At 37.2% G+C, this 20,669-nt stretch overlaps 2 protein-coding genes across 2 annotated transcripts in view; one reads left to right on the forward strand and one right to left on the reverse strand.

Annotated features, from left to right (window-relative positions):
* The first annotated feature begins 1,517 nt into the window (after positions 1-1,517).
* Positions 1,518-4,526, forward strand: LOC117409960 (uncharacterized). The gene is made up of 6 exons (XM_059011939.1): positions 1,518-1,683; positions 1,829-1,965; positions 2,145-2,238; positions 2,614-2,931; positions 3,022-3,189; positions 3,716-4,526. Exons 2-6 carry the CDS (start codon positions 1,829-1,831, stop codon positions 3,875-3,877), a joined length of 879 nt encoding a protein of 292 aa, XP_058867922.1. The 5' UTR covers positions 1,518-1,683; the 3' UTR covers positions 3,878-4,526.
* Positions 4,527-6,727: 2,201 nt separating this feature from the next.
* The window catches only part of LOC131709360 (butyrophilin subfamily 2 member A2-like), a 184,781-nt gene continuing 170,839 nt past the window's right edge, over positions 6,728-20,669 (reverse strand). The window contains exon 11 of the mRNA XM_059011836.1: positions 6,728-7,612. Coding sequence (XP_058867819.1) covers positions 7,092-7,612 — 521 coding nt within the window. The 3' untranslated portion in view covers positions 6,728-7,091. The remainder of the gene's footprint in view (positions 7,613-20,669) is intronic.

Below are 20,669 nucleotides of genomic sequence, written 5' to 3' on the forward strand. Positions count from 1 at the left end.
GACATTTACTTATCAGTACTAAACCACTAACTCCATAAACCTTACCACCCCATCTCTATGAGGCTTGCAGCTCTGCTGAAGTGGAACCCAAGGACATTCCCTCTTTCTAGATAAGAAGAGAGGCCCTGGTTTCACTGTAGCAGTTTCAAATCACCACATTATAAGGAATCCATCTACCATCATTAGACAATAGTATAGTGGATTAATAACAAGGTACATTATAGTATATTATTACAAACTTAACACAAAAACATAACACAACACCTTTTAACTTCTATACTTCAATGGATATCATAATGTCTAGAAGTCTAATTGTTCAATAGAAAGAAGAATAAACTTGTACCATTTTCCCATTTAAGTAAATTGAATACTGCTCCAGGTTTTAATCTTCTTATCACTACAGCAAAGTCGTGAACAAGCAGTAATACTTGTCAGTTTTAAATAATATGTTTTCTCATTATAGCAAATACTTAAAACATATTATTAATCTTATGAAATAACTGTTATGAATTATAAACAGTTTCAATTAGCACTGAACCTGTTTCATTATAAGATAATCTTTCAATTAATTTACCTCTGTTTATCAGTTGCTATAATATTATTTTGGTGAATCCCTTTTAGGATTTAAATCCAAATATAGGCCAGTATAACTGCATTCAACTAGGCCTGACCCTTTGTTCATACAAAATCCAGCTGAGACAGGATTTTTTTCTCAAGACCTCTGGCTTGTTAGTTAATCTTTTGGTCATAAAAAGTCTCTTCTTATCTTGTGTTTTTCTTGACATAAATTTGTAGATTAACGTTCACTTTTAGCCGGAATGGTGCTTTTTATCAAGCGTCATGCTTTCTGAAGATAAGATATACTTGTGGTAAATCGTTCATTATATATATATATTTTAAAAATTCTCAGATTGCTAAATGTTTAATTAGAACCATATGTAGACTGACCTATTTCATGGAGCAAGAGAGCCATCCACTGGTGGTACAAGGATACTCTTTCTTTATCCTTCCTAATATCTTTGACACTTCATTTTATAATACATTACATATTTAAAATCGCCTCGTACATATTCAGCATATCCACATGTTCTCAGCAGGATTCAGCTTCTGTACCAGGTTTCGCTCTTAGTTGTTTCCACAAGAAGTCCCTTGATCCAATGTTTCTCCATCACAGGTGTGGATTTCCATGGCCTGACTTCATTCCTATAAGATACTTGGACACGTTTAGCTGTAAATATTATTTCTTTATATTTCCTTTTGTTCGCACAGAGTCACTTTGCGAGGTACGCCTTCCATCCAGAACACTGAAGGAGGCCCAAACTCACTGTTATTCATATTTTCTGGTATCCAATTACTGTTCTGCCTCACATCATCAGTTGGCAGACACAATACAACTGAATCTGATTCAATTGATGAACCAACAGCTGTAGCTACCGAGATCCTCCATGCAAAAGGAGTCAATATTTTACTGTATGGAATAACTAGTTCAGCGTCACCTGCGACAAGCCAGTTTGTCATGTCTGCTTCTGCTCCCATTGTGTGTGTCTTCAGATCTATCTGAGGCCTCGTTCTGCTCAGTGGGGTCTGATTCATCATCAGGGTTCAACTGTGATTCTTGAAGAAACCATAGCAAGGAGAAGAAATCGGACTGATAGTCCCGTAGACAGTAATGCAGCAGGAGATGTGAGTTTAAAAATATATATTTTTTATTGTATGCACTGCTTGTGCATTAGTGAATGTTTTAGAACACATTGTGTGGTTTCTGCCATTTCCAGCACCCTTGAAGATGCACTGCTGTGGCTATTAGGTTTTTATCTTGTTCTTCCAGATGATCAGTGCCATCCTTGACTTGAAGGCAGGTGGTGAAAAGATATTCCTTGAGTTTGCCAAAACCAAGAGTCTCTCTGATAGCACCCGTAGGCTATTAGTGAACATGCTTGTGGCAGATATGATTGAGAAGCATGGGTAAGTGAATGATTCAATGTGCTGGGTCTGTATGATAACAATGCTAGAATTACCTTTCATTACTGATAACATAATCACAAACCAACATTTTGTCTGGCACGATTTTAGTCAGACTTAGTCTTAGTCATTAATTTTCATATATTCATGTTGTGGTGTTCTGTTGCAATTTATCTTAAAAGGAGGGTCCCCCCATCAAGTGTGTGCACCAAGCATGCCCTGGGAATCGTGACTTTATTACCCTATTTGAAGGATCCAGATTCAAGTAATGGATATGTAAGTTTGGATTATTGTAGGTAACAATGCATGCACATTTTTAACCTTTCTTAATTAAATTGATGGGGCCAAATTGCTTAAATTATCAGCTCAGGACTCATCTTGTACTGGGGACACCTGGCCAAGAGTTCTATGGTCCTAAATAGTGACTTATGTATTTGTTAGTGTTTCCCCTAGATTATAGTCCAGACAGGGTGGAAAGGCTCCATCTCTCATCCAGACCCTCTTTATCCGAAACTGTCAATAGAAACCAGTAGAAGCCTAAGTCTTTCTGGTGGGGGAGCACGAGACCTAGGCAGGCAGGGCTGCCCTGCATATACAATGGTAAGGGGAACTCTGTTTTGTCAAGTTCTTACTGTGTTTTCCTTTTGAAAGGAACACTACTGCGATGCCGAAAGTGGATCGGGTTACCTGGCCTGGAGGATTAAGACTGTCCAACGCAACACATCACATGGGACCAAGAAGAGATCCATGTCCACATACCAAGATGGTCCAAAGGCTAAGCGGGCTTCACATTCAACTGTTGACGAATGCAGAGAGGCGATATCTGTGCTTCAGCATTCAACTGACGAGTCACTGGTCAAGGAGAAGATGAGGGCAACATTCAAACACAGACAGAACATTGTGCAGGATCCAGAGAAGTCCTCAACCATCTTGGGCGTCTTCCCCCGATTCCTTGACATACCAGGCTTGGTAGTTATGATTAGAAGCAAGCTTTTTGCCATACTTTGTAGATTTAAAGATAAGAGTTTTGTGAAACAATGTTGGTTCAATGTTTTTTAGATCGACCAAGACTTCACAATGCTGTTTGGAGAGGATGCATCTGGCAAGTTCCTGGCGAAATGGCCAACTTTGTTGAGACCAGGGTCATCGCAGACTGCAAGAACCTACCCCCCAGTGCCCATTTGGAAGCCCTCCTCTCTTCTGTGCAGCACGACTCTGATGATTTGGGTACATGAGTACATCATTTCTGCTTGACCACCAAATAGTTTTAAGTCTTACTAACATGTCATGTGAGCTTCAGGTTTTTACTGTAGCGTTTGCTCTACTGTGTTTATACTTCACTAAAACTAGGATGGGACAGTGACTTGGCAGCCATTCTGTTGCTGCTGCATCTGCTACCCCCGACCTCAAAAGGCAAGAGGGCTGCAAAGATCGGTGTCTCTCAAGCTGCTGACCATCTGGTGAAATATATGAATTTGGTTGTGCTTTTCTGTGCCACTCTCCTTTTATCTAGCACAGTGCCTACTTGCCATACACACAGCCCCTGCAAGCCCCTCTCCCGCCCCTTGCTTTCTGACAGTTTCACCAAGGTGATTGGAGGTGCATTGCAGACAGCAGCTGTATCGTAACCAATCAGCATGTTTGCACAATCCGAGTGCAATAATGGAGGCTACTTTGTACCTCAGGCTACTTTGTCTTTGTGTTGTGTGACAGAAATGAATGGCTGTGGTTTCCCCTATGTTCTTTCTTTCAGGTGGGGACGAGCATGGTGACCTTCCTTGCGCAAGTTGGACGTGAACAGCCCTTCCTCCTCTGTGTTGGCGAACAAAAGAACATCATCCAGATATTCTACATCGTCGTTGACCAGAAGGCCATTCCAGTTTATACTCTGATGTTTCCACAACTAGTTGGGTGAAGAACTATGGAAGCGAGTATCACATTGGTATGTTTGTTTGCTCAGGTACAGAAAGTGAAATGCCTGTATTCAAGAAGATCATTAATGTGATTGGAAAAGATGACCAAGCTTTTCTTTTGACCTCGAATGTTGCTACATTGTGTTTTGATGATTACTTAAATGCATTCAGCATTGAAGAAATAAGTGATGCATTTACTGTGATATGTGTAGAAGACCTGGTTTACCATAGACCTTATGACAGACAGTTTTCGTATGACACGGATGATGAGAGAACATACATTGTCCCATACTGTCACATTGTATGACTCGCATTTTGTTTTTGATGTGTGTAGAAGAGCTGCTTTACCATCGGCCGTACATCAGACTGTTTTTGTATCATACTGATAGAGAACACATTGTCACAAGTTGTGTCATGTTTACCTGTTCAATGTGAGTCAGGGTAATGTCACGTGTTGAATGTGGTGTACATGTTGAGATTAAAAGAAATAACAGCAGATTCTGTGCTGTGTTTATTTTAGTTGTAAGTACACTAAGGTTAAAGGCACAAACGCATTGGGGGGTACAGGGGGTATTATATGGCTGGAATGGTTATAATTCAAGTTTACATCCTATAGTGTGAACTCTATTAGAGTAAATGTTACAGTGTGAGAGTTGATTTTATATTTACACCCTACAGGGTTGAAAGGTAGAGAACTGGTACAGTAAAAATGTACTCTGATGGAGTTGATTGTTAACATGTTACACTAGTGTAGAGTTAATGCAACAATAACCAGTGTTGGCCACTGTTCATTTTTAACTATTTACAGAGTTACAGTAACTCTGCTAAAGTGTTAAAAAGCTAACACTTTCAAAAGTGTAAGATTAACACTGTGTAGAGTGGGGCAATATAGACACTTTCTGAGTGTTCAATTTAACACGATTGGAGCTGATTTAACACTTGAGATTTTTCTGTGGAGCTGAAGCAACGAGAGAGGAAGAGAGGGGGCGGGGCAGAGAAGGAGGGGGAGACGCTGCTAGGCAACCGGCTCCTGAACATTCCACTCCGCTGAGCAGAGACCGTTAGGATTTAAAAATGCGAAAGTTCCGAGCGGCGTCAGGCACTTCGTTTAATTAACACACTGTTGCTGATATTTTAATTTTTTAGATAACCATATTTTAAATACTCAAATAGCACTGATAATTCATATGTTAAACTATAACACCACACTACTTAGCACTCCGAGAAATGTAGAAACGATTCATTTGTAAATAATTAGCTGTGAGATTATTTAGATAAATAATCAGAATTATGGATGCATGGATTTTGTATTAAAACATAGCCACATGTATGTTTGTTTCATGTTGTAGGACAGGGTGTGTGTGTGTGTTATCATGAGGTAATATCGCCACGCCTTGGGTGCGTTGTGAGGCTCTAGATGAAGTGGAGTCCTTCAGCCGCCCAGGAAGTGGTGATATATTCATGAACACAGCTTTAGACCTACAGGACTATATTTATATATCCCTACACCCCCTGCTCACAGCTGCGCCTGCGCACTGAAGGGAATAAAGAAAGACTGCATTTCCCTGCGTCGCTCTCTCTTTTTAAAGCTGCGCTTGCGCATTGAAGTGGATAAAGAAAGACTCAGGGTGTGTTCACGGAGATCATTCTGTGCAGAATCTGACCAGTTTATCCAATGATCTTCTATGAACTGGTCAGATTCTGCACAGAATCCGCGCATAATGATCTCCGTGAACGCACCCTTAATGTCTCCCTTTCATAGCTGCCCGGTTCAGCGCAGTTAATTCAGAAGCGGTTCTGTAATTACAAATATTACTGAAGCGCATTGCTACCTTACAAAAATAAATAAATAAATAAATAAATAAATCACGTATATAGAGAACCATCACGTAACTACGTGTTAAAAATGATCACGTAAATGCGTGACAAAGTAACACGTAATTACGAGAAATGAAATGATCACGTGACTACGTGTTAAAATGTATGTGTTTTTTTCACCCCCGTGTTGTTTGAGTGGACGCGCTGTAAGCAGGATACAGTCACTCTAATAAGCACGTGTACTGCCCTGACTCACGAGTAAATCCTTTACCAGCTTTGAAAAACGAAACTGTGCGATTGTAGTAGGGTCTTATTATTATTATTATTATTATTATTATTATTATTCACGTGTGGATTGTGTTTCTCATATTATTATTTGATAAATGTGTATTGTGTGTGTGTGTGTGTGTGTGTTGATTTATTTATATAAATGTGTGTTTTGTTGTTCAGCTCTTTATTATTATTTCTCATCTCGAGTGTGGTTTGATGGATTTGCTTCACTGGACCCCCCTAAACTACTTTCTCTCTTTCCTCTATGGAACTATACGAGCGAAACTCCGATTGGCTGAAGGACTGTCTGCCCAATCCACGCCCCCCGCCTGTTGCTTAGCAACCGCGTCTCCCGTTCCACGGCTCTGCTTGCCAGTGGCTCGCTGCTTGATCTCCCCGCCCTGCCAATCATCTACTGCCTTTATAAATGCGGAGGAATATTGTGAGAGGGAGACCCGGACTTGTGAAGGAGATTCCGCGCTGCAGACTGGAGCTGGAACGCGGAGAGACTTTATGAAACTGATAGATCCAAGTATTTTATATAAACTGCAATAATATAATCTGTGTAACTAGTTTAATTAACTTCACTATAAGAAACTGATAGATTTAGAGTTTGTTTAAATGTATCATCCCTATATATACTAGACAATTGTTATAGACTGTGAAGTGAAGGTGGCATTGTCATATGGTTTACATTATTGTTAATGAGTTTGAGATTTTTAAAATAATTATTACTAATAAAAACTTGTAAAGATTATTATCAGAGGGGAGGCAGAGAGGAGAGCAGAAGAAGAGAGAAAGAGGGATCTGGAGATGGAGAGGTGGAGGGGAAAGAGAGAGGAGAGTCATAGGGGAGGCAGAGAGGAGAGAAAGAGGGATCTGGAGATGGAGAGGTGGAGGGGAAAGAGAGAGGAAGACAGGAAGGGAGAGTAGGAAAGGGGGTGTAGAGAAATAAAGAGGAGTGGCTCAGGGTAAGAGGGTGGAAGAGAGAGGATTTCTTCTCTTCAGCCCAGAAGAGTGCAGAGAGAGTGTCAGTGAAAGTGAAGAGGAGATTGTCTGAGCTGTTTGAATAGTTTCCTGGTTCAGACAGCAATGTGTGTTTAATCTGCAGCGCTGACAGGGTCAGGGTCAGGGGGACTCCAGCACAAGGTCTGTATCACTGTAAGTATAGAAGAATGGATAGAGTTTCTCATTGGGATTGAACTCCATGTCAGTGAAAGTGTAGATGTGAGATCTGGTCTCCACATTGTAAAAGGAGAGCTGCCCTTCCTCATAATCCAGATACACCCCCAGCTTCTGGGGCTTCAGGCTCAGGGGGAGGGGGATCTCGGGGTCAGTGAGAGCAGTGAACTCACCTCCACTCCACTCCACAGTCCAGTAACCCTGCTGGGGGGTCATACTGAACCACCCCTTCCTCTCGGCAGACTCTCTGCTGACTCCTAATCTCCACGATGTACTCCCCCCCACCTGCACCTGCCAGTAGCGTCTCTCCGAGGTGAAGCTCTCCCTGCCCAGCACACAGGGCCTGTAATCAAATCTCTCTGGATTGCGAGGGAGACTCTGCCGTGTCTCTCCCCGTCTCACTTGTTTCCCCTCCGCAGACAGGATGAGCAGGGGGTGTGCTGTATCAGGGTCCAGAGTCACATCAACTGTGGAGCAGAGAGGAGACATTATTATTATTATTATTATTATTATTATTATTATTATTATTATTTACACAAAAAGGGTTAAAAAAAAAAACTGGCCTAACCTTAAAATGACGTCTCAAACAGATTAGATTAGAGCAGTATTATTATTGTAAAATAATATAAGAGAAAAGAGGAACGAAAGAAAGAAGGAAAGAAAGAGAGAATGAAAGAAAGAAAGAAAGAAAGAAAGAAAGAAAGAAAGAAAGAAAGAAAGGTGACAAAGGCAGAAGGTGAGCCTCTTACCTCAATTAAAATGAATCTTGAAATAATAATATTTTCTAGATATAAATATTAACTAAACCCCGAGATCGCCTCGTACAGTAAAGTCTCTTAAATCGACAGGCTGAACTCAAGCTGCAGTTTGGAATCGCAGTTGGAATTGTAGCAGTTTTTCGAATTTCGAACTGTAGCGGTGTTCTGTTGTCATGGAAACCGCAGTGAACGCAATGAGCCGCGAGATACGCGATCCTGAAGAGGGGAGAAGAACAACACAAACTGAAAGTGTGAGAGAAAACCCTGACGGAGGCTCTTCCGTGACTGGCGAGTGAACACGATCTGGAGCCCAAACATCTTAGCCTTTTCAGACTAGCACACCTGAGCCGAGCCGAGCCGAGCCGAGCCCCCCCCCCAGCGCGGGTGTGTTCACACTGCTGCTCAAAGAAGAAGCTGCCTGTGGAACGTGACGTCAGATTACACGGACACGCGCGCACAGAGGAGTGCTGTGGATTTGTTTTGAGAATGGATCCCGAGGTCGGACTGTCCCAAACGATAAAGTACCAAAAGATTTCACACGAATACACAAATATGGGTTTGTGTTTCACATGCTGCTGACTGCAAATACAAACCGAATAATTTCATTTCATATTATTAAAGTTAGATTAACTACTACTAATAATAACTTTAAAAAGTTACAGATAGTATTTAAAAATGTCAGTAAACACGTCAGGAAAATAGATTTAAAGCAGGCCTATTAAAAACAAAATCGAAACGAAACATTAAAGAGATTTTTCTGTACAGCTTGTTTTTATACATGCAATGTTAATAGATGGGATTTTTTAAAATGACCGAATTGAATGTGATTTTCAGATACTTTGCACATTTCCAATATACAGAGCTTATTTCTTTATTTCTTTATTTTCTGTTAAGGACTGGTTTATAAAGTAACCACAAAATAATATGCGCGATTACTGATCACTTTATTCATTAGAAAAAATGATAATGCTTTATATTGCGTGGCGTAAATTAATATTAAATTGATATTAAATGAATGATAAATTGCATATTAAATTTACATTCAATTATTCCTTGTTACTTTCCATTGACTTTTAAATCAGGACACACACCAGTGAGGAGACCCCCTGGAGCCACAGGACACACACCAGTGAGGAGACCCCCTGGAGCCACAGGACACACACCTGCGAGGGGCCAACCCACCCCTCACCCACAGCGCACAGAACGACCCAACACTGCCTGAGCCATTGCAACCCAGAGCAGCACAGCCCAGCCAGGACCAGCCAGACCCAGAGCCCCTCCGAGCACCAACCAGCCGCAGCACCAGCTCAGCTACGCTGGAGCCCTCGCTCAGCCAGACCCCCCTGCCACCACTGAGCTGGGTGAGATAAAACAGCTCCTCAACACCCTCTGCTCAAGACTGCTGGACTGAGGGACCCGCAGCACTCGGGTAGGACACAGGAAACCCTAGTTTACCTGGGAAAATACCAGAAACGAATGGGATATGAATATGAAGAAAAACAATGTGTGTGTGTGTGTGTGTGTGTGTGTGTGTGTGTGTGTATCAGACACAGTATCACTGCATAGACACATCTACATATTTACTTAATGTTGTAATTTGCATTTTGTTTTATTATAAATAATAGAAATTTAAAAGAAAAAAAAAGAGAAAAGATGAGATCAATGTAAATAATATTGATATTATGATCCTATTAGAGACGTGGTGCCGTGCAGATGTGCCACTCACTGTCCCTCAGGCTACAGGGAGATCATAGTGACCTCCCTGAAACACAGCACAGTCACACACGGCAGGGACTCGGGGGGGGGGAATACTAGTGTGGCACAGAGGGGAGCTCGCCCAATCCATCGGCTCAATTAAACAAGGTCAGACAAACACACGGCTCAAAATAAACAAAAACGCAGTCCAGGTGAAACTGACGTTTACCTGTGTGCAGCCTACACCCCTCCCTCTGAATCCGCAAACTACAATGAGGAATATTTTCATACCCTCCACACAGAGATCAGCCATTTCCAGACCCAGGGAAATGTGCTGCTCTGTGGGGATTTCAACACCAGAACAGGAACAGAGCCTGACTGTAGAAGCACACAAGGTAACAGCCATGTATTTGGACAAACCCCTCTGTACCTCACGCCTACCTCAATCCACAGAAACAACCCTGATTGTATTGTGAATACAAATGGAGGCAGTTAGTGCATCTCTTTCAAGCCTGGGGTCTGTACATCATTAATGGCAGGATCAGAGGGGACTCTTTAGGTAGATTCACATACTGCTCAGCTCTTGGGACTAGCGTAGTTGATTATGCCATCACTGACCTGGACCCCTCCTTTATGAATGCATTCACTGTCAGGCCACAAACACCTCAGTCAAATTACTATGTTTCTACAAAGAACAGGTCAGCCCAGTAACACACTAATACAGCCATGCAAGCTGTACCATCTGAACCATACTTATAAATGGGCTCCAAACAGCACAGAGGAATTCGATAAAGCAACTGGCTCTCCTGAAATCACTAACCTTACTGACACCTTCCAAATCACATAGTGCCAGCCTAATGTGAGAGGAGTAAATCTGGCAGTTAAACACATGAATGAAATATTAGAACAAACAGCAAGCAAGGCAAATCTCAAAAAAATGAACAAGTAAAAAACAGCACAAACCCAAAGAAAAATGGTTTGATGATGAATGTGAAACAATAAGGAAAAAACTAAGACAAGAATCAAATCAAAAACATCATCAGCCACACAACCCAGAATTACACCTCAGGTACTGCGAGACCCTAAAGCAACACAAACACACCCTGAAACAGAACAAAGAGAAACACACGAACACAACCCTCACAGACACTGAGGAATCTATTAACCAAAATCAGTTCTGGGAATGTGGAACAATATGAACTCCACACAGAAACAAGAGCTGACAATACAAAATGAAAATCTTTACAAAGAAACCCTACAAGAGGGTTTTACAACAGAGCAAAATTTAATTCAGGAAAAACTTAAATCATTAGAACTATCTATTAAAGACAACCAAAATCCACTGGACTTCCCAGTCTCCCCGCAGGAGCTAGCAGAGAAGCTCCAGGGACTCAAACCCAGGAAAGCCTGTGACCCGACAGCATCAGTACTGAGATGCTCAAACACAGCAGCCCTGAGCTGCAGGAGGCCCTGCTTAAATTATTCAACCTGGTACTACAGGAAGGCTGCTTCCCTGACATCTGGAACCAAGGGCTTATATCACCAATTTACAAAAGTGAAGACAAATTCAACCCCAACAACTACCGAGGCATCTGTGTGAGCAGCAACCTGGGGAAGGTATTCTGCAGTATCATCAATACCCGAATACTGGCCTTCCTTACCGAACACAGTGTCCTCAGTAAGAGTCAGATTGGATTTCTACCAAATTACCAATGACCATATTTACACCCTCCACACCCTAATCAACAAACATGTACAACAAAAAAATAAAGGAAACATTTTCTCTTGTTTTATAGACTTAAAAAAAGCATTTGATTCCATTTGGCATGAAGGTTTAAATGATAAAATTCTACAACGTGGTGTAGGGGGTAAAATGTACAACATAATAAAGTCAATGTACTCAGAAAACAAGTGCGGAATAAAAATTGGCAAGAAAAGAACAGAATTCTTCACACAGGGTCGTGGAGTGAGACAGGGCTGCAGTTTGAGTCCAACACTGTTCAATATTTACATCAGTGAATTAGCAGCGGTGTTGGATCAGTCTGCAGCCCCTGGCCTCACTCTACACGACAAACAAATTCAATTCCTGCTCTACACAGATGACCTGGTCCTGCTGTCGCCACAGAGCAGGGGCTACAGCAGAGCCTGTCACTGCTAGAGCAGTACTGTCACACCTGGGCCCTGACAGGAAACATGAAAAAGACCAGAATTATTATCTTAAAAAGGGCAGATCTCAAAGAAGTAGGTCCCACTTCACTCTACACAACACCACCCTAGAACACACCACACAATATACATACCTAGGCCTGACCATCAGTGCGTCAGGGAGCTTTAACCTGGCAGTGAATGCACTAAAAGAAAAAGCCTGCAGAGCTTTTTATGCTATCAAAAGGAGGCTTTATAAAATAAATCTACCTGTCAGAATCTGGCAAGAGTTATCCATCCCATTGTGCTACATGGAAGTGAGGTATGGAGTCCAGTCAGTCAACAAGATTATATAAAATGGGATAAACATCCAGTAGAAACCCTGCATGCTGAATTCTGCAAAAGCATATTACAGGTAGAGCAGAAAACACCAAACCATGCATGCAGGGCTGAATTAGGCTGCTACCCACTGCTCACCAGCATGCAAAAAAGAGCACTACAATTCTGGATGCATCTAAACAGAAGTGAGCCAGACTCCCTCCAGTACAAGGCCCTTCTAACCCAAGAGCTCAGCCCAGAAAAGAGTCTCTATTATTATTATTATTATTATTATTATTATTATTATTATTATTATTATTATTATTATTATTATTATTATTATTATTATTATTATATTTGTTAGAATTATTATTAATATCATAATTATTCTCATTGTTATTTGTGTTGTTATTGTTATTGTAAATATATTGTTCATGTGATATGTAATGTAATTGCTTTGGCAATACTGCTGATGTCTGTCATGCCAATAAAGCACCTTTGAATTGAATTCAATTGAATTGAGAAGAGAGGGAGGGAGGGAGGGAGAGGGGAGAGAGAAAGGAGAGAGGGGAGGGAGGGGGAGAGAGGGGAGGGAGGGGGAGAGAAGGGAGAGGGTGGCAGAGGGAGGAGAGAAAAGGGAGGAGAGAGAGATGTGGAAGAGAGGCAAGAGGGAGGTAGAGGATAGAGAAGGGAGAGGAGAGGATGGGAGAGGATAGAGAGGGGAAGAAGAGGGGAGAGAGAGGGAGGAGAGAGAGGAGAGAAAGGGGAGAGGGAGCGAGGGGAGAGGAGAGAGAGGGGGAGGAGAGAGAGAAGAGAGGGAGGTAGAGGAGAGAGAGGGGAGAGGAGAGGGGAGGAGAGAGGGGGAGGAGAGAGAGGGGAGTGGAGAGGGAGGGAGGAGAGAGATGGGAGCAGAGAGAGAGTGGAGATGAGAGGAGAGGGAGGGAGGGAGAGGAGACAGTGGCAGAGGGAGGAGAAAGAAGGGAGGAGAGGAGAGATGTGTGGAAGAGAGGCAAGAGGGAGGTAGAGGCTAGAGAGGAGAGAGGGGACAGAGGGATGGAGAGGATAGAGAGGGGAGAGGACAGGAGAGAGGGAGGTAGAGGGGAGAGGAGAGTAGGGAGAGGACAGAGAGGGGGAGAGGATAGAGAGGAGAGAGAGGGGGGAGAGGTAGGGAGAGGAGAGAGGGGTAGAGGAAAGGGAGGGGAGAGGGGGGAGGGGTATTTGCACATAAACATAATTAGGGCTTCGGATTTCTGTTTTTTCATCCTGAGCTACTAAATGGGCTTTTAAATCGTAAGTCTTACTTTTTCATTGCAAAGCAGAAGCGACTCATCTTTATTAATGTCAATACAGTCACGCACAGCGATTGTAATAAAGTGAGTCCAGCATAAAATACTGTATTGTTCATTCTAGCTTTAATAAAGAGGAGTCTCTTATTAACATGTCGCGATCTCGTTTGCACGTCCTGCTTGTAATGAAAATGAAGGCTTGGCTGATTGAAAAGCCCATTTAGTTGTTTCACAGAATGAATCAAGTTTACTATGAACACGTTTCTCAGTTGTGATTGAGAGACACAAACTGCTTCACAGGGATCAGATGAATTCTTAAAGCAGAGTAGAAAAGTCAGGTAAAACACTGACAATCAGAAGCCCAGCCTTGAGTATACACTGGGATATGCATCCCCACTGAGGAGGAGAGGAGAGGAGAGGAGAGAAGGATAGAGGGAGGGGTACACTCATGAGAGGAGAGGTGCAGACAGGCTCCAGATTGGGACACTCTTAATAATGTGTATAAAGAATGTCTGTACCAAGTTTCATCACAATCAGATCAGCAGTTCTCTAGATGCATGTCAAAGTGTAACATATGGAGCCCTGCAGTGTCTACATGTGATCTTCACTTCACAGTGAGTTCACAATCTGGGGCATTATAACTAAACACACTTTCTCCTCTCCTTTTCAGTGTTACCTTTGGGAGGCACACAAGGCTGGCGTTAGCTGAGCTGGGAGTGCACAGAGGTTTAAATGGGGCACAATGTAAATATAGGTGTAAACACAGTGAGTGAGACGGGGCTCCTCGCTGTTAAGAACATAAGAAAGTTTACAAACGAGAGGAGGCCATTCAGCCCATCTTGCTCGTTTGATTGTTAGTAGCTTATTGATCCCAGAATCTCATCAAGCAGCTTCTTGAAGGATCCCAGGGTGTCAGCTTCAACAGCATTACTGGGGAGTTGGTTCCAGACTCTCACAATTCTCTGTGTAAAAAAGTGCCTCCTATTTTCTGTTCTGAATGCCCCTTTATCTAATCTCCATTTGTGACCCCTGGTCCTTGTTTCTTGTGACTTGAGTTCTTTTGGTTTAAAGTTCTTAAATGTTAATATCAGCATATCCTATATCAATCGACCACTAAAGAAAACATATTTCTATATAATTACTAGTATTATTTGTTTATTTGGCAGACGCCTTTATCCAAGGCGACTTACAGAGACTAGGGTGTGTGAACTATGCATCAGCTGCAGAGTCACTTACAATTACGTCTCACCCAAAAGACACAAGGAGGTTAAGTGACTTGCTCAGGGTCACACAATGAGTCAGTGGCTGAGGTGGGATTTGAACCGGGGCCCTCCTGGTTACAAGCCCTTTTCTTTAACCACTGGACCACACAGCCTCCACACAGGGTCTTTAATACAATGAGGTCTGTATCAGTTTAGTTCATATTTCTATATAATTAATAGAATGAGGTCTGTATCAGTTTAGTTCATATTTCTATATAATTAATACAATGAGGTCTGTATCAGTTTAGTTCATATTTCTATATAATTAATACAGGAGGTCTGTATCAGTTTAGTTCATATTTCTATATAATTAATACAATGAGGTCTGTATCAGTTTAGTTCATATTTCTATATAATTAATACAATGAGGTCTGTATCAGTTTAGTTCATATTTCTATATAATTAATACAATGAGGTCTGTATCAGTTTAGTTCATATTTCTATATAATTAATACATGAGGTCTGTATCAGTTTAGTTCATATTTCTATATAATTAATACAATGAGGTCTGTATCAGTTTAGTTCATATTTCTATATAATTAATACAATGAGGTATGTATCAGTTTAGTTCATATTTCTATATAATTAATACAATGAGGTCTGTATCAGTTTAGTTCATATTTCTATATAATTAATACAATGAGGTCTGTATCAGTTTAGTTCATATTTCTATATAATTAATACAGGAGGTCTGTATCAGTTTAGTTCATATTTCTATATAATTAATACAATGAGGTCTGTATCAGTTTAGTTCATATTTCTATATAATTAATACAATGAGGTCTGTATCAGTTTAGTTCATATTTCTATATCATTAATACAATGAGGTCTGTATCAGTTTAGTTCATATTTCTATATAATTAATACAATGAGGTCTGTATCAGTTTAGTTCATATTTCTATATAATTAATACACGAGGTCTGTATCAGTTTAGTTCATATTTCTATATAATTAATACATGAGGTCTGTATCAGTTTAGTTCATATTTCTATATAATTAACACAATGAGGTCTGTATCAGTTTAGTTCATATTTCTATATAATTAATACAGTGAGGTCTGTATCAGTTTAGTTCATATTTCTATATAATTAATACAATGAGGTCTGTATCAGTTTAGTTCATATTTCTATATAATTAATACAATGAGGTCTGTATCAGTTTAGTTCATATTTCTATATAATTAATACAATGAGGTCTGTATCAGTTTAGTTCATATTTCTATATAATTAATACAATGAGGTCTGTATCAGTTTAGTTCATATTTCTATATAATTAATACAATGAGGTCTGTATCAGTTTAGTTCATATTTCTATATAATTAATACAGGAGGTCTGTATCAGTTTAGTTCATATTTCTATATAATTAATAGAATGAGGTCTGTATCAGTTTAATTCATATTTCTATATAATTAATACAGGAGGTCTGTATCAGTTTAGTTCATATTTCTATATAATTAATACAATGAGGTCTGTATCAGTTTAGTTCATATTTCTATATAATTAATACAATGAGGTCTGTATCAGTTTAGTTCATATTTCTATATAATTAATACAATGAGGTCTGTATCAGTTTAGTTCATATTTCTATATAATTAATACAGGAGGTCTGTATCAGTTTAGTTCATATTTCTATATAATTAATACAATGAGGTCTGTATCAGTTTAGTTCATATTTCTATATAATTAATACAATGAGGTATGTATCAGTTTAGTTCATATTTCTATATAATTAATACAATGAGGTCTGTATCAGTTTAGTTCATATTTCTATATAATTAATACAGTGAGGTCTGTATCAGTTTAGTTCATATTTCTATATCATTAATACAATGAGGTCTGTATCAGTTTAGTTCATATTTCTATATAATTAATACAATGAGGTCTGTATCAGTTTAGTTCATATTTCTATATAATTAATACAGTGAGGTCTGTATCAGTTTAGTTCATATTTCTATATCATTAATACAATGAGGTGTGTATCAGTTTAGTTCATATTTCTATATAATTAATACAATGAGGTCTGTATCAGTTTAGTTCATATTTCTATATAATTAATACAATGAGGTCTGTATCAGTTTAGTTCATATTTCTATATAATTAATACATGAGGTCTGTATCAGTTTAGTTCATATTTCTATATAATTAATACAATGAGGTCTGTATCAGTTTAGATCATATTTCTATATAATTAATACAATGAGGTCTGTATCAGTTTAGTTCATATTTCTATATAATTAATACAATGAGGTCTGTATCAGTTTAGTTCATATTTCTATATCATTAATACAATGAGGTCTGTATCAGTTTAGTTCATATTTCTATATAATTAATACAATGACGTCTGTATCAGTTTAGTTCATATTTCTATATAATTAATACAGGAGGTCTGTATCAGTTTAGTTCATATTTCTATATAATTAATACAGGAGGTCTGTATCAGTTTAGTTCATATTTCTATATAATTAATACAATGAGGTCTGTATCAGTTTAGTTCATATTTCTATATAATTAATACAATGAGGTCTGTATCAGTTTAGTTCATATTTCTATATAATTAATACAATGAGGTCTGTATCAGTTTAGTTCATATTTCTATATAATTAATACAATGAGGTCTGTATCAGTTTAGTTCATATTTCTATATAATTAATACAATGAGGTCTGTATCAGTTTAGTTCATATTTCTATATAATTAATAGAATGAGGTCTGTATCAGTTTAGTTCATATGTCTATATAATTAATAGAATGAGGTCTGTATCAGTTTAGTTCATATTTCTATATAATTAATACATGAGGTCTGTATCAGTTTAGTTCATATTTCTATATAATTAATACAATGAGGTCTGTATCAGTTTAGTTCATATTTCTATATAATTAATACAATGAGGTCTGTATCAGTTTAGTTCATATTTCTATATAATTAATACAATGAGGTCTGTATCAGTTTAGTTCATATTTCTATATAATTAATAGAATGAGGTCTGTATCAGTTTAGTTCATATGTCTATATAATTAATACATGAGGTCTGTATCAGTTTAGTTCATATTTCTATATAATTAATACAGGAGGTCTGTATCAGTTTAGTTCATATTTCTATATAATTAATAGAATGAGGTCTGTATCAGTTTAATTCATATTTCTATATAATTAATACAATGAGGTCTGTATCAGTTTAGTTCATATTTCTATATAATTAATACAATGAGGTCTGTATCAGTTTAGTTCATATTTCTATATAATTAATACAGGAGGTCTGTATCAGTTTAGTTCATATTTCTATATAATTAATACAATGAGGTCTGTATCAGTTTAGTTCATATTTCTATATAATTAATACAATGAGGTCTGTATCAGTTTAGTTCATATTTCTATATAATTAATACAATGAGGTCTGTATCAGTTTAGTTCATATTTCTATATAATTAATACAGTGAGGTCTGTATCAGTTTAGTTCATATTTCTATATCATTAATACAATGAGGTCTGTATCAGTTTAGTTCATATTTCTATATAATTAATACAATGAGGTCTGTATCAGTTTAGTTCATATTTCTATATAATTAATACAGTGAGGTCTGTATCAGTTTAGTTCATATTTCTATATCATTAATACAATGAGGTGTGTATCAGTTTAGTTCATATTTCTATATAATTAATACAATGAGGTCTGTATCAGTTTAGTTCATATTTCTATATAATTAATACAATGAGGTCTGTATCAGTTTAGTTCATATTTCTATATAATTAATACATGAGGTCTGTATCAGTTTAGTTCATATTTCTATATAATTAATACAATGAGGTCTGTATCAGTTTAGATCATATTTCTATATAATTAATACAATGAGGTCTGTATCAGTTTAGTTCATATTTCTATATAATTAATACAATGAGGTCTGTATCAGTTTAGTTCATATTTCTATATCATTAATACAATGAGGTCTGTATCAGTTTAGTTCATATTTCTATATAATTAATACAATGACGTCTGTATCAGTTTAGTTCATATTTCTATATAATTAATACAGGAGGTCTGTATCAGTTTAGTTCATATTTCTATATAATTAATACAGGAGGTCTGTATCAGTTTAGTTCATATTTCTATATAATTAATACAATGAGGTCTGTATCAGTTTAGTTCATATTTCTATATAATTAATACAATGAGGTCTGTATCAGTTTAGTTCATATTTCTATATAATTAATACAATGAGGTCTGTATCAGTTTAGTTCATATTTCTATATAATTAATACAATGAGGTCTGTATCAGTTTAGTTCATATTTCTATATAATTAATACAATGAGGTCTGTATCAGTTTAGTTCATATTTCTATATAATTAATACAATGAGGTCTGTATCAGTTTAGTTCATATGTCTATAATTAATACATGAGGTCTGTATCAGTTTAGTTCATATTTCTATATAATTAATACATGAGGTCTGTATCAGTTTAGTTCATATTTCTATATAATTAATACAATGAGGTCTGTATCAGTTTAGTTCATATTTCTATATAATTAATACAATGAGGTCTGTATCAGTTTAGTTCATATTTCTATATAATTAATACATGAGGTCTGTATCAGTTTAGTTCATATTTCTATATAATTAATACAATGAGGTCTGTATCAGTTTAGTTCATATTTCTATATAATTAATACAATGAGGTATGTATCAGTTTAGTTCATATTTCTATATAATTAATACAATGAGGTCTGTATCAGTTTAGTTCATATTTCTATATAATTAATACAGTGAGGTCTGTATCAGTTTAGTTCATATTTCTATATCATTAATACAATGAGGTCTGTATCAGTTTAGTTCATATTTCTATATAATTAATACAATGAGGTCTGTATCAGTTTAGTTCATATTTCTATATAATTAATACAATGAGGTCTGTATCAGTTTAGTTCATATTTCTATATAATTAATACAATGAGGTCTGTATCAGTTTAGTTCATATTTCTATATAATTAATACAATGAGGTCTGTATCAGTTTAGTTCATATTTCTATATAATTAATACAGGAGGTCTGTATCAGTTTAGTTCATATTTCTATATAATTAATACAATGAGGTCTGTATCAGTTTAGTTCATATTTCTATATAATTAATACAATGAGGTATGTATCAGTTTAGTTCATATTTCTATATAATTAATACAATGAGGTCTGTATCAGTTTAGTTCATATTTCTATATAATTAATACAGTGAGGTCTGTATCAGTTTAGTTCATATTTCTATATCATTAATACAATGAGGTCTGTATCAGTTTAGTTCATATTTCTATATAATTAATACAATGAGGTCTGTATCAGTTTAGTTCATATTTCTATATAATTAATACAGTGAGGTCTGTATCAGTTTAGTTCATATTTCTATATCATTAATACAATGAGGTGTGTATCAGTTTAGTTCATATTTCTATATAATTAATACAATGAGGTCTGTATCAGTTTAGTTCATATTTCTATATAATTAATACAATGAGGTCTGTATCAGTTTAGTTCATATTTCTATATAATTAATACATGAGGTCTGTATCAGTTTAGTTCATATTTCTATATAATTAATACAATGAGGTCTGTATCAGTTTAGATCATATTTCTATATAATTAATACAATGAGGTCTGTATCAGTTTAGTTCATATTTCTATATAATTAATACAATGAGGTCTGTATCAGTTTAGTTCATATTTCTATATCATTAATACAATGAGGTCTGTATCAGTTTAGTTCATATTTCTATATAATTAATACAATGACGTCTGTATCAGTTTAGTTCATATTTCTATATAATTAATACAGGAGGTCTGTATCAGTTTAGTTCATATTTCTATATAATTAATACAGGAGGTCTGTATCAGTTTAGTTCATATTTCTATATAATTAATACAATGAGGTCTGTATCAGTTTAGTTCATATTTCTATATAATTAATACAATGAGGTCTGTATCAGTTTAGTTCATATTTCTATATAATTAATACAATGAGGTCTGTATCAGTTTAGTTCATATTTCTATATAATTAATACAATGAGGTCTGTATCAGTT

The sequence above is a fragment of the Acipenser ruthenus genome, chromosome 43 (assembly GCF_902713425.1).
Source record: "Acipenser ruthenus chromosome 43, fAciRut3.2 maternal haplotype, whole genome shotgun sequence".
In the NCBI taxonomy this organism is placed as follows: Eukaryota; Metazoa; Chordata; class Actinopteri; order Acipenseriformes; family Acipenseridae; genus Acipenser; species Acipenser ruthenus.

Coding starts and splice junctions, on each gene's coding strand:
- LOC117409960 (XM_059011939.1), top strand. CDS start 1,829: ATGATCAGTGCCATCCTTGACTTGAAGGCAGGTGGTGAAAAGATATTC. Junction 1,966..2,144: donor GATATGATTGAGAAGCATGG/GTAAGTGAATGA, acceptor TTATCTTAAAAG/GAGGGTCCCCCCATCAAGTG. Junction 2,932..3,021: donor TCCTTGACATACCAGGCTTG/GTAGTTATGATT, acceptor AATGTTTTTTAG/ATCGACCAAGACTTCACAAT.